Source organism: Dermacentor silvarum, chromosome 2 (genome assembly GCF_013339745.2).
Source record: "Dermacentor silvarum isolate Dsil-2018 chromosome 2, BIME_Dsil_1.4, whole genome shotgun sequence".
NCBI classification, from domain to species: Eukaryota; Metazoa; Arthropoda; class Arachnida; order Ixodida; family Ixodidae; genus Dermacentor; species Dermacentor silvarum.
The window spans coordinates 123353715-123371339 of NC_051155.1; the positions used below are offsets into that span (position 1 = coordinate 123353715).

A 17625-nucleotide genomic window follows, 5' to 3' on the forward strand; every position below is an offset into this window, starting at 1 on the left:
TCCTCAAATAGCCCTGATAAGCTAGCCTCACTCGATAGGGTGCGCGTATTGAACATTGCCATGTTCAGTTTCCAGTGGTGGCCTGTCCGGACCCAGAGATTTATAGCACCCTCTGCCGCGTCGCAGGTCTGACCACCACCTTGGTCAGGTGCTCCGCAGCCACTGGGGACTGAGGGCGACGGGTTAATTGCAGGAGTCATAAGGGAGGTAGTGGCCGAATACTGCACCAGGAAAGCCAATTCTTCTTCTGGTGAGGGAGTTACTTTGTTGATGCTTAGTGAGCCTTCCTAATTCGGTTGCACGTGGACTAGTATGGCCCCACTAGCTCTCGGCAATATTTTTTTTTTGCTGGTGTGAGGCGCCACTCCATGCCTGAAAATGTAGTGGGCTGGGGGAGGATTGAAACTTACGACCTTCACCTTAGAAGCCCGGTGTTCTACCTCTACTCCGTGCCACCACTGCATATAACATGCATATACCGCATGTCATATATAAAGGCGTGGCATATGCACATACCTAAATATATACGGCAATTTTCGGTCACAGGACACCAGCACCAGTGCCGATAGGGGGCCCCGATTATCTGCGATATGGGGCCCTCAGTGCTATCGCGTTAATATTCAAGGTCACAATATACCGGCCTTCGGCCCGTCTCCCATGCCGGCCAACCACTTTCATTGCGTTTATCCGGACATTATCCCAGGAATCAACAAGAACAAATCACCATCTCCCCCATTCCGCGCAATGTACATCCCCAGCGCAACGTCGGAAGAAGACGAGCCAGAGCCTTGGCCCTTCTTCGCAAGGTCAAAAAGAACCCTAAAGAGAACCGTTTTGTCGACGCCGCCCGCTACGGAGATAGTCGAAGATGGACGGCCGTCCCACTTCACCACGCTGGAACAACCATGAATGCGGAATCGGTTGATGCGCCTCTTCAGGGGCGACCGTGCACGTTGCCATAGCCATCGCGTTACTTGACGGACAACATCCAAAAATTTTTAGCGACTCCCGAACTGCCATCGGCTCCATCACGAAGGAAGCCCACTGTATTCTCAACGGCAAAGCGATCATCCCGCATACGCTAACGTGGTTTCCAGCACAGATGGGGTCCTTTGAAGAGGGGCTCACCAACCTAAATGAGCTGGCCCACTCCAAGGCACGAGGTATCACGTTCCGTGCCCATGGGAAATCCCCCCAGCCCACGACACCCGAGAATAGAGATTCTCCCACCACGTACAACGAGGTCACGCAACACTTTTACTTAAGTAGGAGGGTCTATCCGCTGCTACACAAGAAACTGACCAAAGCGTAGACGGGGATATACCCGAACCCATTTTAATTACACTCAATCTATCCAGACACGTATACTGGCAATACCTGCCCTCAGAGCGGCGATTCAGCTAACTAGAACACATACCTCTCTGCGAAGCCCCGATTACGGGGACCAAATCTGAGCCGTCCAGAGAGACCACGAGGCGGCGGCCAGGCGTCCCAACGTGGGAGCGGCCCGCTGCGCGATAATCGCGTTTCTCCATCCATCCATCCATCCATCCATCCATTTCTGGATGTGATCTCAGATATTTATCCTCATGCGTCGATCTTATCGCACACCGGTTTAAGTCTTATCATCAAACGGGTGTCACTGCTGAGGATATGTTCTGCAAGTTTATCAGAAATCGGGGATTGCCGATTTCGTTGTTTTTTTATTTATTTATTTACACTTCACCTACATCGCCATACGGCATTGCGTAGGGGAGGTACATATGGATAGTAACATAACGCAAATAGCAATCGATATGATAATTACGAAAAATACAACGATACACAAGATATTTTTAAGAAAAAAAACACTCGAATAACAGTGAATTACACAATTTATAAACAGTGACACAACCATACATTAAACACCCAAACGCTTCGGGACAACAAACCACTCTCTTTGGCAGTGGTATTGTGGGTGTTTTTACAGGGAAGAAAAAAAAAGATTTCATTATCAGTTTCATTAACGATATCATCCGGGAGTCGGTTCCATTCCTGTATTGATTTTACAAAGAAGGTACTGCCAAAAGAGTGGGTTTTGCAGGAGTATTCTAATATTTTCCGTGAATTATTTCGTCGATTTGAGACGTACGTTGGTGCGAAGAGATAATCAAGAGGGTTAATGGCATTTCTATTGTAATAAATGCTATGAAGAAATTTAAGCCGCAGTTTCTGCCTCCTCACCATTAGTGGCTCCCATCCCAGGGTTTGTTTTATTTCTGTAATACTTGCAAAGGAATTATAATTGTTGCTAACAAATCTGGCTGCTTGATTTTGAATTTTTTCCAGTCTGTCGATCAAGTATTGCTGATGGGGGTCCCAGATTACACAGGCATAATCAAGAATAGATCTTACATACATGAGATAGAGGGTTTGTTTCACGGTCTGTGAGGCTTGCCTAAAATTTCTGCGTATAAAGTATAGCATTCTACCTGCCTTTGTCACGGTCATATCTATGTGTTTAATCCACTTAAAATTGTCGGAAAAATAGACGCCCAAATATTTATAATGAGATTCATTGCTAATAATTGAATTATTGATTTCGTACGTTATATCTACTTTACGAATCCTGTTGGTGAACGATACGCAGCAACATTTCCGGACGTTTAGACTCATTTTCCAATTTTGACACCACGTTGATATTCTGCACAAATCATTTTGCAAAATTTCGGCATCCTTACGCGATTTAATTTCCCTAAACACTACACAATCATCTGCGAATAACTTAATGGGAGAGGTAACACCATCAACTATGCTATTAATGTAAATCAGGAACAGCAAAGGTCCTAGTACGCTCCCTTGTGGTACACCGGACGTAACGTTTACTGCAGATGATATTGGGCCGTTAATTACTACGCTTTGCTGACGACCGTTTAAGTAGCCGTTTATCCAAATAATAACTTTAGGGTTCTAACAGGTTTCTAAATTCTAACAGGTTGTGTGGGACGGTGTCGAAAGCTTTACGGAAATCAAGGAACACTGCATCTACTTGAGCGTTACTGTCTAAGGATTGTGCAATGTAATGTTGAAATTCGACTAGCTGGGTTATACATGAGCGCCCATTTCTGAAACCATGCTGAGACGGCGTGAAGAAGTTGATTGACTCCAAGTATTTAACTGTTTCACTGTATATGATGTGTTCAAATAACTTGCAACATATTGCTGTTAGCGAGATGGGCCTGTAATTTTCGACGAGAGTTGTTCCATCGACCATCCCATCAGAGCACCGCCACGACTGCGAATCAGCGTTGCGCACGCATCTAACCCTTCTCGATGCTGTACAAAATAACAGTGGCCGTTTGTTGCCCCGCAAGCGACGGCTTTTTCTAACGATTTCTTTACCGGCTGAAAGTCGCGCTTAAGTGAGAATATGCTAGCTCTTGGCTTGGCATATTGCCTGTTGTGCTTTTTCACTCGAGTCATCTGCAAGCTGCTATCAGGTGCTGTTAAGCTGACTTCGCCAATTAGTGGCCACTAACTCTCTTCGGCGTGTAGATCGTCCAGCCAATGGGGTACAATGTGAGTACGTTTGTCTAGGTCAATTGCTCACGGGGGACCCTGATCATAATAAGAAAATGCACAGAAGAAAAAAATTACGTTGGAGTATATACGGCAGGCATTGCCAAATCCTGACTGGGAGCTTACCACTTTCGTTGAAAAGAAAATGTACAATAATTGCATTCTACTGGAGCTAACATATGCGGGCAGAAACTTGGAGGTTAACAAAGAAGCTCGAGAACAAGTTAAGGACCACACAAAGAGCGAAAAATGTAAGGCCTAACGTTAAGAGACAGGAAGAGAGCTGTATGGATCAGAGAGCAAACGGGGATAGCCGATATGCTAGCTGACATTAAGAGAAACAAATGAGGCTGGGCAGGCGATGTGATGCATAGGATGGATAACCGGTGGTCCATTAGAGTTAGAGAATTGATATCGCAAGAAGGGAAGCGCAGTCGAGGACGGCAGAAAACTAGGTGGGGTGATGAAGCTAGCAAGTTTGCAGGAGCAAGTTGGAATCAGCTAGCTCAAAACTGGGGTAATCGGAGATCGCAGGGAGAGGCCTTCGTCCTGCAGTGGACATAAATATACGTTGATCATCATGGTGCCGCATAAACTGTCTGTGCCGTACAATGAGAAGATCACGTGCGCAATATAAGACTGATAACGGCGGTTTAATGTTCAGCGTCTCGAGTACACGTGTAACTACACTGGAAGCCTTATGCCGTATGGTAAGGTCTCACCGGTGACCATGTTCAGTAGCGTCGTCTTGCCGGCGCCGTTATGCCCGAGTAGCACCGTGACCTGGTTCTCGAAGATCCTCAGAGTCACGTCTTGGATGGCGGTGAGCTCACCGTAGTCCTAGACGCCATTGAAATCGTAGGCTTAGGGTGTATCAACGGCAGCCTTTTAAACAAACGCCCTAACATAAATTAAAGCCATAAACAGACGACACATCACTAGTCATTGATTCACGACTATCTGGCAGTATTTCTTGAAAATAATCATGCTAAAGCGGAGTGTGGGCATGAAAGGTGCACGAGTATGCTGCTTTATTAATGGTGTTTAACGTTCCAAAGCAACGCGCAGAGTCTAACACGAAGTAGTTGTTGGCACTCCGATTTCACCTGTCCACGATTCTCTAGCCTGCACCTCACTTTCGGCTCATTAGTGTTTTTACACTCTCTTTCCACCGAAATGTGGCCAACATGGCCCGTAACAACATCCATGACTTGGTCAGCAGAACAGCATAGCAGCAGAACAGCATAACTGCCGAGTCACTGCGGCTGGCGAGACCGACACCGCATTTGGAATCACTTGATTTCAACATCAACGCGTCCAACATGGCGTCGATGGTTCCGTCTCGCTACTTAACTTCTTGACGGTGCTACAATCCCAATACGCAGCAAGAACATGCACACGTGCTCGCATTTACCTTGATGCGATATTCTCCATAGCAGCGCATGTCCATTCGAGCATCCATCAGAAAAATAAAGTTACAAAATTTTCGTTGCAAGCAAATAGGCAGCCAGTATTCGCTTCACGTCTCACTTCTAGTCACGGAAGAAGAAAAAAAAACGACCCCACACCATCTCTGCTTTCCTTCGAAGAGCCCGCCTGCGCATTGATTTGGGAAATAGGCCCGCCTTGGTTTGCCGGAAGCCCCCGTCCCGATTTGCCCTCCACGATACTTTCCCCCATATGTTCCGCGTGCTCGCAGGCTAAATGTCAGAGCTTTTCTATCACGTCGGCGTACTTCTCTTCAGCCTTTCATTTATACTTTTTTATTACTAGTCTTGACGGTGAGGTGACGCTTCCTCCAATATTTTTTTTCTGCCTTCACGCTTCTAGTGACAGTTTAATCTGACAATTCATACACGACATCTAATGCAAACAGTGGTGATGGCGATTCACATTACTAGCATTCTCATCAAGTGCGCATCAAGTGGCCTGCTTACTTTGCTGGCTTTCACAATGTCTATTGCGAATGGCAGGCCCTTCGGATCCTCTTGAAAGTTCAGCATCTCGGCCGTCGTCATGGCCGGTGGCTGAATGGATACGACAGCTGGGACCCAGTAGCTCATCTGCATCGCGCATTAATTAGTTAGTTGCTCGCACCATCAGTGACAAAGAACTATGGTGGCGTCGGCACCCGACCGCCACGTGCTGGGCACGTTCTATCTCGTCAGGCCAGCTTTCGAGTAGCACAAAACGTAAAGGCCGGTGTGCTTCCGCGGCGCACGCTTTTATCACTCGCAGCGTCGTAACCTTCACAAAGGCACAGAGGTTTATATTGACAAGGCGCTCTATCTCAGGAGCTTCTATAAAAATAAATGGGAATGGAGAAATCGGGTTGTTCGGGATCCACTGCACAGAGTTTGATTACGTTCAACTCATTTAAAAGAAAGGTTGATATCTGCTGGCAGGAAAAAGTAAATTTGTAATTTAGGCTATCAATAAAGAAATATTGAAAATCACAAAATATAAAAAGATACCTGTCTTGTGCTTATAACACTGTGTCTCACCAATAAAATAATAAAATTATTTTCTAAAGTGCACCTATTCCGACACTTAGAGCACTAAAAAAGCCCCGATTTGTTAGTAGGGCTTTTGCAAAATCCTCACAAACGCTGTAAGAGCTTCACGCAAGGTGCACAATCTTGTATAACAGTTGTCCGTTTCAGATGCCGTTTACAAAACTGCAGTGTCTGTTTTCCGTAATTATAGTTATAAATTTATAGACGTCGTGCTTTATTTTCTTTTATGTTACTAAGTTTCGACAATTTTTGCAACAAATTATAGGAGGCCCCTAAGTAAAATTTGTTTTCTATATGCGATAGGCTTCTGCGTTGCCTCTTAAATGCAATAAATTTTATTCTTGTCACATCAGCGGTTCTCTAGTGAGACAAATTCTCCGTTTCAAATGCACCCTAATAAAAAAAACAAAATCGGCGTTGGTCAGTTATCCAAGTTAGCGGCCCTTGCGCCACAAAACAACAAATTAACCACCATCGAAATTGCCCCAGGCATCCCCCGGCCCGACACTCTGGTTTTATTTAGAGGTCAATTGTGCTGGAAAAGGAGTGCCCGCATTGCAAATCTGGTCGACCCCTGTAGGCACAACAAAACACCCAAAGCTTCCTTCTTCGTTAAAGCTTCCTCGTTCAACCCTGTTGTTATGTCATCGACAGTAGATGTGATTTATTTTTTGTAGGATATGGTGCAGTTACAATGTATATACAGACTGCGACTTCTCTTATTGTTTTTCCTAGTTTTCTTGCGACGTTCCAGTATCCCTGTTTCTGTACAGCAGCTACGTGTGTGTTGCTTACATATAAATTCGAGTAATGTATCAGTATTAAGTAATTTACAAAGCGTAGTATGGCTCGAATATTTGCTGATGACTTGTCTTCAACGACTGTGGAGATGACTTACAACACATGACTGAGCACCGTAGCCGACAACGTGTAAGAGCAGGGTTAAAGATTAATATGGCAGAAGACAAAGGAATGTCCTATAGCCGGGTAAGAGAACGAGAATTCATCACTCCGAGTCACCCCCCAGAATCTGTTCAAGGCTCAGCTTTGCTAGTTCACAGTGGTATGTGCCATTGCGTTTGGACCCTTTCTGCACTACCGAAAGGATCGGCCTACATCTTTTGTGGATGACTAGCGGACTAATGGCCGGTTTAAACTGTTCCGCTGTTAATAGGAGGGACAGACGTCCCGAAAAGTGCATAAGAAAGAACATTACTTGTTATCGCTGTCAAATCGTCGTGTCAGATATCTTGGTCCGCACCAAGTGGTCAGAATTATTGCAAAGTTTTTTTTTACTGTCGTTTCTGTGATCGTAGGGGTCATTTCAACTGGCTGACATGTAAAACAATGTATTTTATAGCCTTCAGGATAAGGGTGTTAGCCATTGGACAATCTTCAATGATGTAGATTTTTTTACAATGTACGTCTTCAAGACGCAGCCATCGTAGCGTGGAGTCGAGTCTGCAACCTCTTCCCATAAGTTGAAGCGCTAAAACGGTCAAGCCACCGCGGTGGGTATTAGCGAGCACCTGAAACGGGTAGTAAAAGGGCTTGGCGATTCCTGGACCCACGGGCGCCACGTTGTCCAGGTACCAGACCGTGAGCACGATGAAACAGTCGCATACCAGGCCTACGAACACGATATCTGCCAGTGTCACATTGTCCGGAGTGGCGGTGCGGTCGTAGAAGTTGCCCCAGTTGGCGCCAAAAGTCACTGCAAAAATCGTTGGCGTAACAGACACCCGATAACTGGTGTGATTTATTTGGTGGTGCTCGCAGTCGTGTTTTTGTAGCGTTAGCTACACTGGCCTAGCCAAGCCCGTTTCGCGCGGCACATCAAGAGCCGTGCTGCGCATGCGCAAGGATCAGTGATGTCACACGCAGGCGCGGATCCAGGGGGGATGTCCGGATGTCCTGACCCCCCCCCCCCCCCCCCTCAGATTTCTGCATCGCCCCCTCGCTGACAGGGGGATGGCCCTATCGCAAAAAAAAAATATGATCACCAGCATTCTTCAAAAGTATTTTTCGCGAGTACCAGTGGTATCAGCCATGTGGAAGTAAAGCTAGCTCGCTCACAAGCTTAGTTGTATTCCGTAGGAGTGTGGTGTCGCGAAGTTGCCGTAGTTATTTTTTCTCATGAACACCTTAGACCTCCTGGTGCCTGCCGTGCCTTACTCGTCCTGTCGGTGGCGTCGAGTGAACGAGGGGACGTCCCTCTTGCCAAACACGCCGAGGTCCGCTCGAGCGCCTTCGCGCCTGATTAACTTAGTTTCCCCTTGGGGTGTCAACGGTTGCCTCATTGGCTGCAGTCATCGGTTCCGCGACCAACATGCTTAATGAAAGAGATCTCTTGCTGAAGTGTTCATATATAAATAATAACAACTAACAGCTAAACTAAGAACTACGCATAGGCAACTTTTTTTTTAACTGTAGCACTCATTGTGATCACCGTTACACGTTGACAATATCCAGTACGAGCAGTGCCGTTCGTACGCTACAAGTTTTTCATTGTAACTTCGCAGTTTTATTGTCGTACATTAAGCATAAGAGGCTCAAGCCCGCCGGATCTGTTTATCTGAGTGGGCGTTCTCGCGGAGCGGGGCGAAGCCTCGAGCCGCGGCTGCGAAGTGGGGGAGCGTGACGTCAGCGGCCAACGCCAGCGCGCGGGCCTAGGATGACGTCGTATGGTTTGAGAAACGGGAGCAGATGCGCGCCTTGTGTAAAAGGATGACGTCGCGTGGGAAACAAAACATGAAGACGCTGGCTCGCACTCTCGCCTACTACGCCACATCGTTATTCTTGTAGGTGGCGTCGTGAGTCTTCATACGCGGTGATTCGCATATCGTAAACAACCAGCGTAGTGGTTGCTGCGTTGGAGCGGAGCGTTACGCCCGTATTTAAGAACGTTCCTCTTGTCAACACACCACCACGACTCAAGACAGAAGATGGCACCGCCATCCCTCCACAGAAGTGGTCACTGAGCTTTATGATCATTCACGGGAATTCATGAGAATTGTCGCGTCTTTATTCTCGATTATTCTGCGCAGTACGACAATTGAAATTTGGAGTCTGATATCTCGGAGCACGGACACGCTAGAATAATTCTTCCGACTGATACTGTGTAGAAACTCGACTGTCTCTAAGTTTTCAATACAAACATACCCAGTTACTGTAGTCAACAAAAAATAATTGTTGAATTTTAGTTAATTGGGCTGCTCACAGCGATAATTATCATCTCACTTTGTGCCCCCCTAGCCACATAATTTATTTGCACAGGTGGTCTTCGCGTGCCTCCCAGTGCCTAACTTTAAGAAAACCATAAAGCTTAGTTTTGAACACCCTGCATTATCAGGCGCAGCCGCCAAGCACATGGCTGTATTGGCCGGGTAACGTCATTTTCCTATAAGCTCGGAGAAGCCCATACCTGGCTTCGCTACAGGTCTTGTTCCTCTTTCTGGGGTTTTACGTGCCAAAACCAGTTCCGATTATGAGGCATGCCGTAGTGGAAGGCTCCGGATTAATTTTGACCACCTGGGATTCTTTAACCTGCATTACAACGCAAGAACACGGGCGTTTTTGCATTTCGCCTCCATCGAAACGCGGCCGCCGTGGCCGGGATTTGATCCCGCGATCTCGGGCTCAACGCCTGAGCTGACTGAGCCACCACGGAGGGCTACAGGTGTTGCTTTAGCCGTATAAAACGCGGGTTTATCGTGAGGAAAAATGGTCAATTTCGGTAAATAAGTAAGGCTACTATCATCATCATCATCATCATCATCATTGACAGAAGCTGACCCCCCCCCCCCCCCTCAGAAAAAACCTGGATCCGCCCCTGGTCACACGGCTTGCGCACCGGAGCCACCGGAGCCGGCACCTCTCACGCACTCCGCCGCCGCCGCGCGCGACTCACCGCCGCCGGTTTGCGCATTCCAGAGGAGTGACGTCGTAGCCGTGGTAGACGCACTGGCGCCGGCGCGCGCTCGCTGTGGAGTCGCCGTCTGACACTGCGCTGGAGCCGCTGCGCTTCTGACTGGCGTTTGCCAGTGTGGTGTAGCCACGGAGAAGGAGAGCGCAAATGCTGCTCAACAGCGCAGAAGAACGGAGAAGCTTGACTCATCGGATCCCGAAGTAGTTGCCTGGCAATTAGCGGTTGAGCGTAGGAGACAACCAGGAAAGCTAAGAATAATCAGCTGAACCTTTGCTAACGCTACGTATATCCTGGCATAGCCGAGCTAAGCCACTGCAACTTTTTGCTGGGCTTTTACACATATTACTCTGCGTTGTTATGCAGGTAATGAAGTTGCCAAACTTGGACATCGCTTTCAACCTCCGCAGTATCTCTTTATCCACTTCCCTTGGAGCGCTCGGTTACACCCCCCCCCCCCCCCCCCCATGCACTTGTGTTTTGTCACAGTTACTAAACTGTCATGCGGAAAGCGCATTCCGAAACAAGCCCTACCCAGCCGACTATGACATTTGGCTTTACGGAGCTGAACCCCAAGTTGTAGTTTCACATTATAAGTGTCCGTCGTCGAGTCTTAAACAAAGAATAAAAAGGAAATGCAGCACTCACCAAACTTCTCGAAGCGCTCCAGCACCCGGAAGCTCCAGTGCAAGCTCATGCCGGGAAATATGCACGTGGCGAGTTTGTGCCAGCGTCTGATGAAGTGGTAACCCTGGCCTCCGTCGTTCTCCAGAAGTAGGAACGGCATGACGCAGCTGAATGTCCAGTACACCATGGCTCCAGCCACGGCACTGTGTGCTGCGCAACAGCATAAACATCTTGGGCCAGCTCCGCTGATAAGCTCTTTATGTAATCAGCTTTCAACTCAGCTGAGTATATAAGTTGATAGCTGAGCCTACTCAGCTGTGAACCGAGTACGCTTGCGATGCCATTGGAACAGCAGGGGAGGCACATCGGATTGCCCGTCTTTGCCTTTCTGCGTATGAACAGGTCAGACATTTATGCACAACACCTCCACCCCCCCCCCCCCCTCCCCCGGGGCACCTACTTCAGTGTGGGTGACCACGTACTTCTTTGTTCTTCGTCTCGGTGCACTAACCTTTCTGAACGGCCGATGTCGAGATACTCTGAACCTTAACGCATCGTGCGGCAAGTGACCGATCTTATGAGAGAGCTCCGCTCGATCCTACCACGTCTTTCACTTCCTCATACGTCGTCCATGTCACCCACCTTTCGCCCACCAGATTCTAGCAAGCGCCGTGTCGGCACTTTCAAGGCTGGAGGTTAATGGCACGATACTGCGAGCATTACGAGGTCGACGACGTTGGTCATCGTGGTGAGGAATACGACGGAGAGCTAACAGTATAGACTATCCGCTATCTTGTCAGTCTTGCTGTTTTGTGTAATTAGCTTGTAAATATAATTTCATTTATATATTTAGCCGTAACAATGTGATTATGCATGCAGTAGACCCAACGCTAACAGCCAATACATCCCGCTAACAGCGCTGGCTGAAAGTGGCTTCCGCATGCCCCTTGAACGAACGGCTCCCCGTCGAACTGGCGCTCGCGCTGTATAGGCAGGACCTTTCGAAAAGAACGAGGAAGTAAGCGTTAACCAAAAGATTGGTATTACTTATGCCGATTTTTGGTTAACGCATACTCCTTCCTCGAAATTTCATCGCAAAGAAGCTAAATCAGCCGCATCACTGAAGAACTGGCATATGTATTAGACACGAAAAATGCGGAGACGAAGAAACCTACATGAACAGGACGAGCGCCATGTGTGTCTCTACGTCTCTGGTTTCTTTTTCTTCGTCTCCGTATGTCTGACCAACTAGCTCAAAGGAAACCTGTGGTACAGGATAGCGTTGCGCCATGTATTGAAAAGTATCCGCACTGTTTAGTTTTCTCATTACTGGAAGTTTATTAAACATGTTATCCATAAATTGTGCTTCTGCCCATATTCTGAGCCGTATGCTGCCTACCAGGTGTCAATGCTCCATTCCAATATTGACGATGTATGGCACGGAGTTCGTGAACGACTCGGTTTTCTAAGTAGGATAGAGCTATATTTGCGGAATACACTCTTCCGGATGGTAACAGTGGTCGAACAACGAATGTTGCTGGAGCCATCGATTTTCTTATTCAACCACATTTAATCACTTCGGGCCTCCATCTCCCTCCGAACATCTCTCTCTTGTTTGAATTTCGGCACCGTCACTCATGCGACAGTCCAACCCGTGTAACTCATGCACGGTCTCTGCGGTAGAGGCTTCCAGGGAAATTGTGGACATTTTTGCACCTAAGGAAATGCAGGCTTAGCCGACAGAATATAATAAAGCAAATGCTGTACGACCAGAGGTGTACAAATGTTGAAGTGTACTTACACTTCTGGCTGTACAGCATTTGCTTTATTATATTCTGTCGGCTAAGCCTGCATTTCCTTAGGTGCAAAAATGTCCACAATTTGCCTGGAAGCCTCTACCGCGGAGAGCGTGCATGAGTTACACGGGTTGGACGGACTGCGTTGAAATCACGATTTGGAATTCTACGACTGCACCACCTAACGCATTGCTTGGGCTCGTATCCTATCTCTCTCAAAGATCGTATTTCTCTCATTGCCTGGTTTCAAATAGCGGTACTACAAGAGCAGCCTCCCTGCAATGCATTTCGGTTGTAAATCAAGTAGTTGCGTCACGAAATTATAGCAAAAATAAACGTTTTTTTTTTTACACTGAACCATTTTTGGGCTGAAAACTTAATTCACGCTCGCAGGAAAAGACCTGGAATGTTGAGGGCGGCGACTGCAGCATTGCTGAAGATTTGGGAGGCTATGTTCTGGAATCGGCGTTGTATCCGCTTGCCACCTGGTATCGGCGTTGTCTGTTAATGTTATAATGTTATGATCAGGCTAGATGACAAACGCTGGGATTAGCAATGCTACCCGTTTCAGGATTACTTCCGAGTACTGGTTCAGTGACTGTTCTTCCGGACACCGATCCGACAGAGCAGTCCGCGGCCGATCGGAAGTTTCGTTTTGTCGCCGTTGCCGGCAATAAATCTGGCTGAACTACTGCAAATACTACGTGTAGGTCATGCTGGCAACGTTATCGGTGTATTATTTCAGTTTGACATACTAGTAGCAATGTCTATCGGTGACTTGGCCGATAGCTGGCGTCAGAATCGTGCTTCGATTAAAGCTTCCATCAGTGTCGGACTCGCCTGGAGTGATGTAGTCATACAATAGGGGTGCGGTACCTCACACTCGGCAGCCTATGGAAAGGCCCGCCGCGGCAGCTTAATGGCAATGGCGTTTCGCTGCTGAATCCGAGGTCGGGAGTTCAATTCCGGCCTCGGCCGCCTCATTTCAACATGGTCGAAATGCAAAAACGTTTGTGTACTTAGATCTCACTGTACGTTAAATGGGTACTTAGAGCAGGAGGTCTCACGTGTTACTCTAACGAGTCAGGCCTGATGAGTCAGTTATCTGAAACAAATGATCGACAGCTCCAGGCTTAAACCAAGCCCCATATTACGCGGGGTGCGAGCGACGTCGAAGGGCCAGCCTGGGGTCGGTGCTGTGCGAGCGCGCTCACAGCTGGCTATATAGAGACTACGGTACTTACGACTGTTGAAGAACATGGACAGTAGCGTGGCGTGCATAGTGCACGAGCTCCCAAAGCAGAGCAGGATGAAGAACACGAGCATGGGGTCGCTGTACTGGATGAAGGAGCGCCCTTGCTCGTTCCTCTTGACGCACACGAACAGCATCATGAGCGTTGCTATGATGACGTGCACGAAGGCGGCGCTGAGGTAATGGCTGAACCAGTACACCCAGTCTCCTACGCCCACCAGCCGGAGCATCTCCTTCATACCTACGAGGTGACGACGTCGATGATGATAATAATGATTATAATAATAGCCGCTATGAGTTGCCAAGTGCAGGAGGAAGGCCTCTCTAATGACATGATGTCCTAGAAATACCGAGTTTATCCTGTGCCTGCAAATTTCGTAATCACATCACAGCTCCTTGTCTGCCACCATCGACTGCCGACTTTCGCCATTACTGCCCCTTCCGGACTCTTTCGCCTTGTGGAAATCAAACAATGGGGATAGCCCTAAGAGATCGCCGTAGCAGCTTCACATCGTCGTTCTTGCTTTTTATATCTGGCTGTGTTTATTCAGCTTGGTCTTTTTTCTGTACCCACTAGTTTACTGCTCCAACAAGAGGCCGTCAATCTGCCCTATGCCTTACGTGTACTGCACGAGTCCACTTCCCTTGAATCGCAACTAGAGTATTCGTTACACATTTTTGCTCTCTCATCCACGCTGCTATCTGCACTGTCTTTTCGCGTATGCATTAGCAAAAGACAGCAACTATGCTTGAAACCCAAGTCAAAATGAACTGACCTATATTACAATGTGGAACACGACTGTGGGGTATTGAGCTACATGTCTACAGCATGCTACCTATTCTTGAAATGATCTAAAGACCACAGAAACTGTCCCATTACTGTGTATTTCGCACACAACCAGATCCTAATTTCAATGGCAGATACGAAACGATTCAGCGGCTTCGACCGAGAGTCTCCATGACTTGCCACATCAATGAGTGGCGATGTGGGCTTGTTAATCTTTAAATGAGTGAATTGTAGCGCGGACAGGCAACAAAGCCACGAGAGGGCGCAAAGGAATAAACACACGTAGCGTTATCAGTACTTGTTGCTGGGCTAGTTTGTTAATGCCTATTATGGTGCAACAGACGAAAAACCACATCAAGGAACAACCGTACCTGTCCGGTCGCTTCTTCATAAGTCTTGCATCTTCATCATCATAACCAGTGACTTTCCGTCTCAGCTTTAACCGAAAGTGTTCATTCAATCGCGTTAAGAGCAAAGTGCGTTCAGCGATGACGGCGGAAAGAAAGAAGGCTGAGTTAGAGAAATTAAATATTTGAAATGATCCGATGGAGCTAAGAAGGGTGTCAGCCTTGCTGCTCTTGGAGAAATTGCTCTCCAAAATCATATATACGTGCTAAAAGCATTTTCCTACTGGTTTTGTCGCCGGCAGTGACAATGCCGCCGGGCTTTTGTATGGCTCACCGGATGACAGACAAGTTTTCCGCGTATCTGAAACTGTTTTCGTGCGTTCATGCTTTACGCCGCCACCGCTCCTCTTTACCGGTGGTGCAATAATGCCCTCACTCCCTCCTCTGGCGCCGGCTTCGACCCCTCACGCGAGCTCTGACGTCAATCCTTTCTTCATCGCCTGACGCCCATCTCCTCTCACGCTGCTCAACACGAGTATCCAGCTTCACATTTTAGACCTGTCGAGTGATCACTGCAATGCAAAGAAATAATGCGGACGAGAAGTTCGTCGCGACAAAAAATAATAAAAAAACTGACGACATACGTCCTGCATCGCATGTGAAAGACAGTTACTGCTTTCGCTCGCTGGAACGCGACTGTGTTAAAGTTTAAACGCAGATTTAGAGTCAACGCTCTGCGTGAATGACGGCGGTCAGCGGCACAACTTGCGGACAGCTCTACATCTACAATTGCCGATTCAGAGTGCGTCGTAGCGAACCCGTAATCAGCACGAGTCCTCCACGTTCATTCAGCACGCAGTCTTTCGCTATGCATTTTGTACTGGCTCCTTCTTTTGCTCACTTTTGCGCGCCAGAACACGGGAGTACAGCACGGCATACCAACTCGCTCGGAGATTCAGTAAAGTCAGTCATACCCGTGACCTTCTCTTCGCTGAGCATGGCAACGAAGAAAGCGAAAGGGATCAGCATGCCGACGCAGAACCGGGTCAGCACCAGAGCGTAGTTCTGCGTGTCCTTGTACTCGATGTAGCTCGGGTATGGAAAGCGCTGTAGACCCACGGGCTGCAGCAGCTGTGGCGAATGGTTGTGCAGGGACGCCTGCATTTCCAGGTGCAGCTGTTGCAACGTCCCCATGATGGGGAGCAAAGTGTTCATCTCCGGGAAGCGCTCCTCCGCTGACGGTCCCTCTGGCTGAGACAGGATCCGCTGGGGGTAGTGGACCTGTGAAGTTCATGGCACGGTGTAAGAGGCGATCCAAGTCTGCCAGTTTTCTGCGTCCCTAATTGAGGCCATTCGCTTACACTCAACAGAATTAAATTTCACGACAGCATGCAACGTCAATGAAAAATAATGCTTAGGACATCTCTCTATTCAGGCTCACGTCAAAGTGTTGAATGCAGAAACAAACCAAACGCCTTGTGAACCACATATAAGTAAGTGGGAATCGACTGAAGCTTAACAGTGCAACATAAGAATAGCGAAAAAAAATCGATCATCCACCTTCCGTCGTGCAGTAGAATCACACAAAGTTACTTCTACACCTTGCCCGAAGTTCCAGATTTTGGAGTATCCTGCATACGTGCAGCTTATCGAAGTGACTGTTCAGTGCATTCGATGCTCCATACGAAAAACAAACCGTTAACTTCGTGCAGTATTAGTGGCATTATTTCAAAAGTTCCCGAAATATCCTTTCAGTGTCTAGCTGTGCATTTCTTCCTCAGTGGCTGCACACACTAAACGCACTAACGCCCAGTCGAAGGTACTCAGGAGGCTGCTGGCATTAATCTCTCGCACCACGCCGCTAGCTAGCTGGTGGCATTGATCACCATTTGGGGCTCTGTTCAGCCATCATTCATATTACCATAGTCCCTCAATACTTTTTCTGGTCACGCAACTCCGCCGTCACTCTATGGGAGAGCTTGATATGTCGCATGAAGTCGCCGCGCTGCGGCGCCACCGCCTCTGAGAGGCCACGTTTCTCACGGAGAGACTGTAGATGCGGCCGGCGTGGGTCAAAGTTTGGACGCATGCTTTATGTTTGTGGTCGATTTTTTGGCAAGATCCGCATTCTGGCTTTCTGCGGCAGGTTCGCCTAACGATGCCGTTCAGGTGTTGTGTGCCGGGGTGGCGTTCCGGCTACAAAGGCACTACCGAAAAGGTATCGTTATTTTGCCTGCCGAGTGATCGTGAGTACTTCAAGAATTGGAAGCGAGCCATACCACGTCAAGAAACTGGCGATTTCAGCTTCGAGTCAAAGCATGTGCGTGTGTGCGCGAAGCACTTTGATCCATCAGACATTATCCGTACGGACGACTTCAAGATAAACGGTGACGCAGTATCGTTGCCGAGGGACAAGCCGCGCCTCAGGCCTACTGCCATTCCTCGTGTTTTTGACGGCCTCGCAGCCTACCTTACGAAGCCGAAGCCGCGACCACGGTCGCTGACAGTGCGACCGCCACTGAAACGACCTCGAGAGCTGTCGTGTGCAAGGGAAGCGGTCCAAGTTTCCGCATCGCCTACGAGCACGTCGGTTACTGCGCCGGAAGACGACGGTACGTAATCTGAGCTAAGGCGGCTGCTTTTATTCCTTTTGACTACTTGTGCGTGTGATTTACTTCGCATGGCGTGTATACAAGGTGTTTGGTGTGAAGTATGTACATACTGTTGCTGTTTTCAACATTTCCGCAGCTGCAGCAGCCTGTGATAGCACCAGCAGTGAGCAGCGTTGTGACTCCGCCTGCCAAACGGACAACGTCG

General features: G+C 48.0%; 1 protein-coding gene across 1 annotated transcript in view; it reads right to left on the reverse strand.

Moving 5' to 3' along the window:
- The window catches only part of LOC119440341 (phospholipid-transporting ATPase ABCA3), an 80390-nt gene that overhangs the window by 34926 nt on the left and 27839 nt on the right, over window positions 1-17625 (reverse strand). Inside the window, exons 4-9 of the mRNA XM_037705261.2 lie at window positions 15783-16089; window positions 13667-13915; window positions 10648-10836; window positions 7604-7788; window positions 5496-5621; window positions 4281-4398 (exon numbers count right to left, since the gene is read on the reverse strand). Of these exons, the coding sequence (XP_037561189.2) occupies window positions 4281-4398; window positions 5496-5621; window positions 7604-7788; window positions 10648-10836; window positions 13667-13915; window positions 15783-16089 (1174 nt within the window). The remainder of the gene's footprint in view (window positions 1-4280; window positions 4399-5495; window positions 5622-7603; window positions 7789-10647; window positions 10837-13666; window positions 13916-15782; window positions 16090-17625) is intronic.